Source organism: Strix aluco, chromosome 7, assembly GCF_031877795.1.
Source record: "Strix aluco isolate bStrAlu1 chromosome 7, bStrAlu1.hap1, whole genome shotgun sequence".
Lineage (NCBI taxonomy): Eukaryota > Metazoa > Chordata > Aves > Strigiformes > Strigidae > Strix > Strix aluco.
In genome coordinates this window covers 37,363,013-37,376,568 of record NC_133937.1, presented here as the reverse complement: position 1 = coordinate 37,376,568, position 13,556 = coordinate 37,363,013, and the positions used below count along the sequence as shown (strand labels likewise).

The 13,556-nt window shown below is 38.6% G+C and overlaps 1 protein-coding gene across 4 annotated transcripts in view; it reads left to right on the top strand.

Annotated features, from left to right (window-relative positions):
* Positions 1-13,556, top strand: part of CHST15 (carbohydrate sulfotransferase 15) — a 54,292-nt gene that overhangs the window by 26,188 nt on the left and 14,548 nt on the right. For all 4 annotated transcript variants that reach the window (XM_074831482.1, XM_074831480.1, XM_074831483.1 and 1 more), the window contains exons 2-4: positions 5,099-6,172; positions 6,939-7,278; positions 11,151-11,297. In XM_074831482.1, the coding sequence (XP_074687583.1) occupies positions 5,585-6,172; positions 6,939-7,278; positions 11,151-11,297 (1,075 nt within the window). In that variant the 5' untranslated portion in view covers positions 5,099-5,584. The remainder of the gene's footprint in view (positions 1-5,098; positions 6,173-6,938; positions 7,279-11,150; positions 11,298-13,556) is intronic.

Here is a 13,556-nt window from a genome sequence, read left to right as displayed (position 1 = left end):
ATAATATACAAAGACACTGCTTGTTGTGTAAAGAGAGTAATATTCTGCCAGTGAACCGACAGCAGTTTTGCAACTAAAGTATAAAAAGACATAAATGGTTTATTACCAACTCAGATCTCATAACTTTTCTTCTGCCTGCAATTCACATCCTTCTGGTTTCAGTATTGAGATACAAAAAAAGGTGAAGTGTATCTGTGGCTGTGCTTATGACTACTGGAAATGTTGAATGGAATAAACAAAAAAAAAAAAGAGTAGATGTCTTGTTTTTGTGGGGTGAATGAGGAAAAAAAGGACTGCTTATGCTGGGGAAAGATCCTGGCCTCCTGGTGAGCATCCTTCATTGCATGGTAAAAGGTTGGGGAATTAACTTTTATTAAAAACATCTCGGTAAAGAGAGGGAGTGGCAGTAGGGAATTATATCCTGACTTACATATCCTTGTATATCCTGTTTATTACAGCTGGTATTTTTAATTACATGAACATGACAGTGGAAAATCATGAAAAAGGGTATGTCTGCAACTAGCAGTTATTAAAAAAAAAATAAAATCAGCATCTCAGCTGAGTAATATGTCATATTGCTCTGTGGTGGGTCGTCAAACTGATCATCTAATTAAGCAGGCTGTTGTACTGTGTATGCATAAGTTGGCAGAGTTATGGTTGCTAGTGGAACTTTAAATTTTCCCTCATGACTCCTGTGATTAAGATCTCAGTTTTACTGTAGCCTAAGCATATTTTTTTTTTCCCCTTGTATCAGCTTCCCAATAAAACATTTTCCTCAGCTGTCACAGATGTAGTTTACACAATTTTTCCTTGAGTTTGTAATATTTGTAACAGAGGTTCATGAGAAGTGTCTGCACCTGGGAAAGGTTCAATAAATTCCAGTCCATTTTACTAACATACAAATGGACATAAGATAGGGCAGAGAAGCTTATGTGGTTTGTCTAAGATCCTGCACTCTGCATTCATTAATGTATCTCTGATGGTTCTTTTTAAAAATTTGAGAATTAACATCAAATGCACAAGTCTTGAATTGATTCTGTAAGACTATCTCAGATAAATCTGTTCGATCAGTATCACTGAGCAAGTTTCAGATTTTCTTTTTTACTGGAAAGTAAATTGGATTTTTTTTTTTTTTTTTCTTAATAGACAGTGCATAGTAACTGGTCCCTCTGAAAATAAACAGTAAGGAGCTAGAGAGCAGAGGTCTGGGAGAATATTGAGATACTCTCTGGGTGTCAAAGTGGAGGAGTTCAAAGTGGAAAGATTATACGAAAACAAACATGTAGCACATGATAAATTTAATTGGAGTGATGCTGCAGGGTACCTCTTGGTTACCAGATCTTTTTATAGCTACCACTGTAACCTACAGTGTCTTCTTTCTGCACCTTTTTTTAAGAGGTGCTTTTTTCACCTCCCTTTTCTTTTGATATGGGGGCCCTCATCTCCATCTTCTCTTTTTCTACAGTTTTTTTTGGTTGTTTTTTTTTTTTTTTGAACTGTCTCTGTTTTGATGATTTCCTCTAATAACTTCATGGATGATGTCCGAATCTGCCCTGAGAATACTTCTGTTCTGCCTCCTTTGCTTACTCATTGAAAATCTTTGCACAGGTGTCTTACTGCTGCCTGAAACATTTACTTGCAAAGCAGAAACTTTTCAGTTCTTGTCAGGACCTCTCTTTCTTGTCTTCCTTCTCTCCAGCCATTAGGACCGTCAGTGGTATTTGGACAACCGTCAAGCTTTTTCCTGCTTTAAATCTTGGCTCCTTTCCATAGCTTCTCTTTTTCTTTTGGACATTGATTGAGGGGGGGAGGATATTTTATATATAAGAAAGCATAGACATTTCTGAGTTTAATATTACACATACGAATCTGATTTAGTCTCTAGTCATTCAGCTTTCTGTCAAAATCATCACAGGTCCATTTCTTTGAGAAATTTTTAATACTAGTTTCTTTGAGAAGTCTTACACTGATTTCTTTCCCTTTGGTTTAAATGTAGTCAGTAATGATTATGCTATGATTTCTGTCTCCCTCATCTGACTTGTAGAATACACGCATTAAGGAAGTGAACATTTTTGATAGGAAGGTGTTTTGCAAATACTTTTGTTCAGTATTTATCTGAATAATTATTCTTGAGTCCTTGAGACACAGCTGCTTGCGCTGATTGCAGAAATCCTCCAATACGTGGCAGTGTTAGGTGGGTGAAACATCAAGAATACAAATAATTTTACAAAAGAACTTTGTCTCATACAAAAGTGTGGCTGGAAGAATGGTTAATGCAGGATCTGAAGTGACTGTCCCATTTGATCTGAACACTTTTGTAGGAATGAACCAGGAATTATTATCTAGAATTGTAGCACTGTTTCCTAAGAATTAAAAATAAGTGTTGAAAGAGCTAAAGACAAAATAGCCAGATTCTGGGACTCATAATTAGTAATGATTATACTTCTATGATTTGGTGTGTTGTAGGAGCAATCAGAGGACCCTTTGTGTATCCATTGTATTGTCATGAGAAATTATTGTCATTATTGGTATCTTGGACATTATACAAATGTGCACTTCAGTAATGTGTAAGTCTGTGTTGTTTCTCAGGAACCAAGGGACAAAGTCAGATGGGAAGATTTCTGCTGAAGGCAGAAGTGTGCAAATAGATGAGTTAAGTTAGATGTTTTTGGGTGGAATAAAGAGCACTGTAGGTTAGGGAAGAAAGAAAGATGTTTGGAAATGAGAAATGCAGAGAAAAAGAATTTCTGAGACTTGAAAGGAAAGATGGATTTTTGTAGAGCAGGAGCAGCTACTGTGGGTCCAGAGGAGGGAACAGTGGCAAAAAGTAATGAGGAAAAAAGTTCGCATGTGGTTACTGAGATCTATTTAAACTAGGAGAACTGTACCTGTATGAGAATTATTATGGTGCTGATTTTATTGTGTTGCTCTAGTAGTAGACTAATTTTTCACAAGTGTGAATTGTCAAACATCTATTTCATATTTTGATTCAGGTGACTTGGAAAATGTATTTTCATTTAAGTAGTAAAAGTCAATGTTGAACCTTTAGATATCCCATAAAGCAATGAGCTGGTTCTCTGGTCTAGTGAAGTTAATTATAACACAGATTAATTTAATCTGAAAAATAATTTTAATTAATTAGTGTTTCATCATCCATAGTCTTCTGGGCAAAAGATATCGTTCTGTTCAGGTAAAGCTGTCAGGCTCTAGAATTCTTCCAACTCCTTCATCTGCAATAAAATGTTATATTTTATGCATGGAGTCCGTATGCCCTTCACTGGCCTCACACAGAAGGGACAGTGGTTTTTCTGTTCTTCAGAGGCAGTACTGAACCCCTTAGTCACAATATGGTTAAAACTATATTGAACCTTCATGGTAATTACTCAGGATAATATTGGGGTTGTCTGCGGAAGGACAGAGAAGTGGGTTATGGCAGACCAGGTCCTGGGTGATGCTAAGGAAATGGAGCAATCTAGAGGGGAACTAGGTTGCTGCTTTCATGGATATCCACATCAGGATGGACAAGGAGCATCACAGCACTGGAGTCTTAAAGTATCTTTGTTCCCAGGGGCTAAAGGGAAGTTCTGTCTTTATCAGGTGACAAAAACCAAAATAGAAGTTGCCTGTCAGAGCCTACTGTCCCTTAGGTTTTCCCTGTCTTTTTCTTTTTCTTTTCCTTTTCATCCTATGACAGTAATTTTCATTTGCTTTTGTCTTTTCAAGATTGTTTTAAATTATTTCTTGTCTTTAGTTCCCCCCAAAATATAATTCCAGAAAATAAAAATATTTTCGTGTATATAGAAGAGGTTATATTATCTGTGAACTTTTGTATTTGATAATATGGCTTCTCAAAATAGAGAGTTGATTTTGACATTAAAATGTGGGTAGTTCCATAAAGGTATTTAATAAACCATGCAAACAGAAATTCTGGAGGAACTATGCATAAATATACTTTAATTAAGACCATCCTTAAGCTGATGACTTGTTTGTGACTTTAAATGTCTCTGATCTGAATGCTGCCTGGCAAGCCAAGCATGGACGTGCTCAAACCAAGACCAAAGTTTGCCATAAAGACTTTAAACAGCTCTGTTCACTTTTTAGCTGTAAGCAGCCATGGTGTTGAAGTGTTTAAAGGAGGATGGCACGTACCCTGTGCTGCAGGGTGCTTGAGTCCCTGGTCTGTGTGGATATGGAGACCTTCATGGGACCCAGGAGTGCTCAAGTCCCTGCCCGTGGTGCCTGCCTTGTTGCAAGGGGTCATCTGCTTCTGCATTTTCTGCACAACCTCTCCGGGACCAAAGTGCACACCATTAACAGGATTTGCTGGATCCAGGGTCTTGCCTTGCAGTTGCAGTACTGGTGGTACATTTCATTTAAGTAACACATTTTGCCATTTTTAATGATTACTATGTTTCCAAAACGTGTTTGTCTAGTAGCGCTGAAAGTATCTTGGTGACTTTTCAGTGCGCTGGGAGTGGCTGCTCTTGTACCAGAATAATTTGGGCCAGAAACCAGAGATCCTGTCATGAACCTTTGCTCATGTCCAGTATTTAATCCCTTCAATTTGCTGAATGTTTTACTTGTGGCTTTTGGGTTCTTTGTTTGGCTTTTTCTCTCGTGCTTGAAAGGCGACTGTTATCTTATCCCTGCCTTGCTCTCTTAGCTAGGGTCCTACCCCACTTCAGGACGGTTAATTTAAGGTCCCCATGCACAGATGGAGTGTAAATATTTAAACCTGTGTTACTGGACACTGTCCAAAAATGCTTCCATATTTAAAGAGCAGATTAAGATCTGTTAGGTTAGTGAGCAGCCGAAGGAAGTTGTGTAGTGTTACCTGTGGCAGCAACTGTTCCTTGATATGAGCAGATGGGTGATTGAAAAGAAAGGGCAGCTCGCTGTCCTTGAAGCCAGACGTTTCCTGGGTTTAATATCATGAGTGCTGTAATTAATATACTTGTCAACTAGAAGACATCTTGCAAACAGAATTGTGAAATTACTTGTGGTAGATTGTACTTTGCTATGGCTTTGAATGAAGGTGAATGTAGATATTATGTCTGTTGTTCTGTGTGTATCTATACATATGTTTTTGTTTCTTTAGGTTTTACAATGCAAATCTTTGAAACCACCTCTGGGAAGATGAAGCTTCCAGTAGCAGCAGTCTGGTTTGGAACCCGCTTGTTTTAAGAATACCTGGGAATTTCTACCCATATTTGCCTATTCCAGCGTAAAGCAGAGGACAATGAGTTATTTTTATTTTTTGCATATTTTCACGCTACGTAACAATTTTTTTTCCTTCTCATTTTGTTCAATGGGAAAAACTTGAGGCATTTGTGTATCTGATTCTTACTTTGCCACATTCCTCTTACTGAGCCAAATTCTTGGAAAACATATCCACAGTACATCTATTTCTGTGTGTTGTTTGTTTTTTTTTTTTTTTAATGTGACATTTGTCACTTTTTGAGTGCTTTTTCCTATTCTGGTTTGAACCTGTCCTTTTGCATTGCTGAGTAGTCGTAGAATCACTCAAGGAGTTAAATAATTTCAAATTTACAGAAGATGACTCATATGCTTCAGAAACACTTTTATGGCTGTGCTTGGCTCATTAATACAGGAGTTTAACAGTGGTAATATGAGGTATTGCATTAATTGTTGCATACATTTATTACCAAATGACTTGCACAGACAGTGTTTCAGATGTCGTGGACCTAATCATAATAACCAGAAGTGTCCTGTTTGCAAAGGAGAAAATAACATCCCTTTGTACACTGATAGCAAGCAGATGAAGTTGCTTGCAGTTTTGGAAGTAAGGACTGATCACAGGGAAAGCTGGAATGGATTTTTCTGCCTGAGGAAGGGGAAGCTATGCAGCTTAATATTTGGGTTGATTATAATGACTCTAGTGATGGCATCCTACATACTGACTGGAGCCAAACATGGCCTGTTGTTAATACCGTCTCCCTTCCATTATGGAGCTTTTACTAGCAATCCAAGCTTAATGGACAATGAAAGCCTTAGTGACATGAAAGACCATTACCAGCCTTCTAAAATGAATATTTCATACGTAAAGGATTATCCAAGCATTAAATTAATTATTGACACTATTACTTCAAAGATAGAGTTTATGACGAGACAGCGCCCTGATTTAGAAGAGCTGAGGAAACAAGAGCCACATGTAAGTGTGAATTAAAGTACATCTTAAACTGCTGTATACTTGCTTATTTAAAGACTTTTGGGTCAATCTTTTACTGAGATTAAAAAAATCCAACTGCTCAAATGTTCATATAGTGATTTATACCATCTAGAACCCTCTGATTTACACCAGCTGAAAAGGTGATAGTGTAGATCATGTCCTTCTGAGTCATGGGCAAAATAGATGGGTTATATAAATGGTCTTGACACCTGAAACAAAAAATCAGGCAGTCTTCTGATAGCTGTACAATCTCATTGAATTTTTGCCTTGTCTCATGCAAAATCATTCTGACTTAGATTTGCCATTCATCTTAAATGATTAATAAGAAAAGAGCCTTTCTAATAACTGATTACCTTCTAACTGTGCCTTCCTGAAAATCCAGTCATTGCAAACCTTGTATTTCAGAGTTAAAAACTGGAAGCTAATTTGATTTGAGTATTACATATTTGACTTAAAAAATTAATTCCTGGGGCTGCAGGGGAGTTGGGGGATTATTGAGTCCTTTCTGGCCTTTAAATCAAAGGATTTCTAAATGTACTCCTCTCCCAGTCCAACTGTTTGTACAGGATTTGGTTGTGGTGTCATCAGGAAAAAATAACTTAGATCAACTTTATAGTCAAAAAAAAAAAAGTTGAAAATATCCACATAGTGTTTCTGTTACTTACTGTTGCTTACTGTGCTAAGTTAGAAAAATATGACTGTCAATTTTTTGCTGCCTTGACTAAAATTGTTGTTCTTTATGTTGCAGATGTTTTCAGTAATTCCTAATAAATTCCTTCCAAATAGCAAGAATCCTTGTTGGTATGAAGAGTACAAAGGAAACACAACCACAGATCCTTATGCAACAAACTCCTATGCACTGTATTCAAAGCGCTTTCGAACCATATTTGATTACCTCAGGAAGGTATTTTGGAACCACTTGTACCATTACAAGGACAAACACTACCGCCTACGCTGTCTCCCCCAGTTCTACATCATTGGCCAGCCCAAGTGTGGGACAACAGACCTGTACGACCGGCTCAGGCTGCACCCCGACGTTCGGTTCTCAGCAATCAAGGAGCCACACTGGTGGACAAGAAAACGGTTTGGTGAGTAAATATGTCCTCTGGTATCCAAGCAAGTTGTCCCTGTTAAACTTTGACATTTCTTGTATATATTTGGGGTGAAGTTTGGATTTGCTGCATATTGGCTTACCTTGAAACCACTGGAGTTAATAGTTTTGGAAAATCCAGGTGATGGATGCTCAGTAGGTTCCAGTCTGCTTTTGCTTAATGATGTTTCGGGTTAAACTTTTTGAGATGATGCACCTTTCATTTGGTTTATTTGCAGTGGTTTGGTAAATCTAGGAAAAAATTAAAAACTCTAGATAAAACCAACCCTGTGAATTTGTAAAAGCAGGAAAAGGAACTATTAGGTTGTGATAGGAGCTTTAAAGAATAGCAGTGACAGTTTTGTATTGCAAAATTCTGCAAAGTTTTTCTTGAATAAATGGTGGTTGAGTATTTGAAATGTGGGTGGCTTCAGTCCTTATGGTTCAATAAATACAACTGTGCTTTCTGGTAGGAGCTTCATTAGTGTTGCAGCTCTAGTCAAGCAGTGAACAGTAGAGATGCTCTGCATGAGAAAGCTCTCTCACACTGAGGAACCTGCACATATTTTTGATGCTCTTTTCCTGTGTGACATCAATATTTCATGAAGTGACCCTTCGTCTCTGAAGGCAGGCTTGAATAGTTGAGGTTATGGCCTGCTGGAGCAAAACGCATCCACCCCTCGTGATTGCACCTTCAGAGGGTGTCTGAGGGCAGTGGGGCTGAGCACATCGTTTTATCCATCTGAAGTATTTATGTCCTTTGTGTTCTCTCTTTGCTGGGCACCAAGGAAGGTCAGTCTTGTGGTTAGAGACTAGATGAGGTGCAGAAGACCCATTTTCAATTCCTGACTCTGCTGTGTGCTTAGTGCCTTCCTCTAAATGCGGATGATTATAATGCTTGCTGTATTCCACACAGGCTCTGGATTTTCCCACTGTTGGGTCTAGCTGTTAAGTGCTGGCATGCCCTCACTTTGTATGACTTTGGTATCAAAGATCACAGGCTTTTCAGTGATACTACTATTTCTAAGAGGAAGATACTGGTTATTTTATGGTGACATCTTCGCTTCTTTTTCTCATTTGCTGTTACTTTACTGCAGACATTGCCTTTGGAACGAGGACAAAACTAGCACTGTGGGGTAGATCATTTGATGAGGGCTTTGCATCACTACTTTCCTTTGGTGCTTTTCTAAGCTTCCTTGAAATGGGAGACTATCTCTTCTAATGAACAGCTGTGGCTAAAGGCAAGGAAGGACACTTTCTGAGGGACCGAGACACCTGCAGTTGTGCTTCTGTTCTTTATTTTGGGGTCATACCTTCAGTTCTTTATTTATCCTACATGTGGTGTTGTAATTTTTGTCTGCCTTCCCTGTTCCCTGGAGTTCAGGAGAACCTCTGAGCTCCTTCACATGGGGCATTGTTCCTCGCTGCTTGGTGAGGAGGAGGGCTCAGCCATAGAGCCAAGATTTCATGATTTTTCTCTGTTCTTAAGAGTTTGTATTTTCTTCCTTTGCAAATGCTTTAAGAAAGTGGCTAAAATAAATATTCTAGACATTTTCTAAATGTTTGTTATAAAAAGATTTAAAGCAATATGACAAAAATATAGTTTTGCTTTTGAGATAATTCGGTCCAGTTTAGGAGACACTGGAGATACCAGTGTGAATTGAGGAGTCAAACAAGAGAAGCACCGTGGTGCCCCCTGAAGCCCCATGAGAAGACACTCGTTCATCACAGTCAGTGGCTGACTGAAGACAAATGATAAGAATTACCTCCTGACCTGAAGGTGAAAAGTCAGATCAATGAAGAAAGGGGATTTTAGACTTGGATGCCTTCCAGTGCGAATGCTGTGCTGCTTGTCTCTGGGTGTGCAGATGCAGGGACTGTCAGCAAAACCATCTGTGGAAGATTGTGTCTTCCATGAGAGTGCTGGCAGGAAAGACCAAACCAAACTGATACGCTAAGCTAAAATCCTTTATACTAAATAGTTTTCTGCACCTACATTAGCCTTAATGTAAAAGTTTGGAATCAGTGTTGGAGGAGGCAGTGCATCCAACCTCACTAAGGCAAGACTGGACTCACTAAATCTCAGAACTGGACCTACCAAACAGGCAGAAGAGTGTAAGAGATCAGGCTGGAGTGCATATAATTTGAGAACAAGTATGAATTCCTGTCTCAGTGCTGGCATTCACAAACCCTCCACTTGCACAGTCTTGTGGTCAGCCACTGGGGACCAAGTGCAGATCCTTGAAGAGAACATTCTTTGCATAATTACATTTTTTTAAAGTTATTTTGTAAATCTGAAGAATGATGAAAGATTGCAGAGCTTGTGATCTCATGGGAGGAAGATCTATAGAGATGACCTTCCTGTCGTCTCAGGCTGTCTGCCACTGAAAATGAAAGATTAAGTTTGCTCCTAGTGGCTCAGTCCTTTCATTCTGCCTCAACAGTACATTAGCTAATGGTTACTATTTTTAAAAAAAAAAAAAGAAAAAAAGGAGGGGAAAAAAAAAAGAGAATATGACAAATAGACTAACAAGTGAAACTGACAGCCCCCTTTATAAGCCAGCTAGTGGATATGACTCTTATGCTCCTGGCTATTAACTTGGTGTAGTTTGTAATACTGATCTAGACAAGAAAGTCTCTGTTCTATGGCATCCTCTGATTCAGTTGATTTTTATGAGACTGACTAATTTCAGCTGAAGCTAAACAGCCCTCCTGGGGAGGCCCCATTTCGCAAATCACCGCTTTCCCATTCTGCTGGGCTGGTTGATGCTCTACAGGACTTTGTCCCAGCTTGACTGTCTCTCTTTCCTGGCTCTTAGCCACAATTTCTATTCCCATGGTTGGAGTGGCAATGAACCAAGGCAGTCTGTAGCACCATGCTTGTACTTTTTTTTTCCCCCTCAAAACAAGTCAAAATACACTGCTGAGCTTTCTTCTACCCTCATTAAATCCCACTTTCCTGAAGGGGAAAATCAGAGGCAATGGACAAAAGAACTCCCTTGCTGAGCTTTCCTCGCACATAATTGATAATTATTGGCCTTGCGGGAACAAGAAAGGGAGAGCTGAGAAGTCCTGTTCTGTACTGTTACCTTTGCTCTTACTCTGTTGCCTTCCCAATACCGTCCTTGACCACTGCCCACTTGAGAAACTCTCCTGTGGTATGGTGAGAAGCAAGAATGCAAAGGTGGGCATGGGAAGCATGTACAGAAAGTGGAGAAGTGAGATTAGATTTGGAAAGAAGGGTGGGAAAAGGAGTATAAAAATCACAGATGTGGCTCAAGATACTGAGAAATGCAGGGAGAAGGTGATACAGAACACACCCTGGAGTGTACGGAAGGAGAGGAGAAAAATAAGATGCTATCATGGAGCTTTGTTTTCACACTTGTGAAAGACAAAAACATGAATGATTTCCCAGTTTTCTGATTTTGATAAGTGCATATTGATTTGCATATTTGGCATCAGAGCCTGTTCTCAGTCGCAATACAGTAAATCTAGTGGGAGTCCAATATTGCTTCAATGTATATTGGTGCAAATGGAAGCAGAATCTGGTCTTTTATATTCATTCCAAAAGCTATATTTAGAAGAAAATAAATGCAAGCTATTCATGCAGGAACTATAAAACAGAACACTTAAGATATTTCCTATCACTGTGAATTTATGGCTTAATCGTATAGTATCTCAAATGTCAGCTACTTCATTATTGACACTTTTATCTGAGTGTTACACTTCATCGGTCTAATTTTGTGCTGACGTTAGCTGGCTCAGCGCCAGCCATGTCAATGAAGCTGTCTTGATTTACACCAGTGGTTAATCTTGCCCTGCTGTTTTCTTTTTTTTTCAAATAAACTTCTCTCTTTTCATTGTTTTTAGGAATCATTCGTCTGAGGGATGGATTTCATGATCGCTACCCAGTGGAAGATTACCTTGATCTGTTTGACTTAGCAGCACATCAGATTCAGGGTGTGCTGCAGAGCGAAGCGGCAAAAGAGCACGGCAAGATGAACAACATCATAATTGGTAGGGCAAACACAGCCTCTGAAATATGTCTCTGTAGCTCCAGGTTGGCAGCATTCGTAGCTGAGGCATGAGAGGGGCATTTCCCAGACGTGAACAGCTCACAGCACAGGGCCCCTGATGTTGGTTTTCTCTGCTGTATGTCGATAGTGCAGAAGTTCTTGCCTTTTCCTGGAGGATGGTTACTTGCTTTGTTAAAAAGTTGTGATTGTCTTTAGAAAACGCCTGAGCAAGCAATAAATGTCTGATGAACATCAGCATTTCATTAAATCTTTTTTAAAAAAAGAGTGAGAATGACCCTGGTGACTCCTTCAAACATGGTTTTCATTTTGCTTTCATTACGAGGGGTTTGTAGTGATGGGATTGTAGCTTCAAGTTCATGTGCTGTAGCAATGTGTCTGGGATAACACACTAATTGTGGTGTTACAACATGCAATGGGTGCTGGAGAAATCCTGTAGCTGACTGGAGACAGTTTCCATGATAGCAGCACAGCTCTTCTCAAGCTCCAACATAAGGTACATGTAGGAAGAAGGACCACAATTTTTTGCATCATCATCCCTATGTAGTCCATGATGGACTGAAATAAATATGATTAAACTCCCAAGCTGCTTTTTAAACAGCAAAGATAATGCAAGTTTCAAGATCAGGGATATAAAGAGTCAAGTTGAAACTATCTTGCGCTGTGTTTCTTTTCACATACAGAACCTAGAGGCACAGTACAGGATACTACTTGAAGATAATCCTACTGTTTCAGTTGATATTAAATTACCTGATTAGCATTAAAAATGGCTTAAAAATGCTGCTACGTTGTACCTTATGGAAGACTGTGGTTAGGACTGGGTTCTAGGGAGGTATCCCTGGATTGCTTTCCATGACACACAGTGGTCGATCCACTGTGCTCATCCACTGTGGTCGTGCTGCCATAGGTTTACAGTGCCCATGAGGAATGTCAGCAGAAATTTCTAAATTCTGCTTTTGCTGTCTGCTAAAACCAGAAAACTGAGGGGAAGAGATTTTTACCAGTCTTACTCTGTCACCTCAAAATTTCCAAGGGAAACCAGGCACATTCCATGAAAATACTAGTTGTGCAAGAGACAGTTTCCTGTTGAAAAGAGACTTTTCAAGTAGGCCTGAAGTCATTATTCTACAGAAAATACAGACAAGATTTTTGCTGCCTGCCCTCAGAGGGAATACCCTCAGAATATTTTTTTTGTGTCTCATTCTAACCAAAAAAATTTAACCAATTTTTGGCTGGATGAAATGGTGATGATGTCTTGCGTTGTATAAAGCAGAGACTTGTCTATAGTCACATTTGTTCAGTACTTCCTCAGCCTCCATTTTAGTCTATCATTCTCTTTATTAAATATTCAACATTGAGCAAAATTTGCAAGATGGGGTCTTAAGAAATGTTGCCATCAAGGACATCTGCAGATTTTCCTCCTACTTACAATAATATCTCCTGTCCTTTCATGGGTGAAGTGCTTATACTAATTAAATTCACTAATCTAATTGGCAATGTACATCTTTGATTACTTACCTCCTGTTACAGCTTTTTCTAGAGTTCACTTTGTGGTTTTTTTTTCCTGTAGTCTCATTTCTTGTTTCATTAAGGTTCTGTTCACTTTTCTTATTAAGTTTACAGGAAAAGTCCTGAATGATTATACTCATTAAGTCAGTCTTTTATGACCTTGGTAAAAAACAAAACAAAGCTAGCTAGTCTAAAATGAATCTGTATGAATATCAGGTTTTCTTGGGATCCTCCATTTTCTTATTTCAGATGACTAGAAAGAAAAATCGAATTAAAGCTATAAACTTTTCAGTAGTTCATCATGTTACATTATTTTGAAAAATTAAGCTTCTCTGGATATTATACTTCGTGGGTAATAATTGCATTTTCCCAAAAAACCCAACATCTGTTAGAGATGAATCAAAGAGGACAACACTGATCTAGCCTGAGGCATTCTGAGCAGGGCTTGTTTATTTGTGATCATTAATAGGATAAATTCAGAGGAATGTCTTGTGAAAACACAGTATGATTTTAATCCATTAATGACTGAATAAAGAGGTTATACATTTATTCTTTAGGCAATTTAGTAATTTATATGTTCTTTAAGTTCATAAGAAAATTAATGTATTTTTGGTTGCACTGCAGTAATTTGACATAATTACTATAGCAGTGATTAATTTATCTCATGTTTAGTATGGCTTGTTCTCTTTCAGATATTAAATCTGTATTCTAAACCAGAAAGGAACACTGTCAA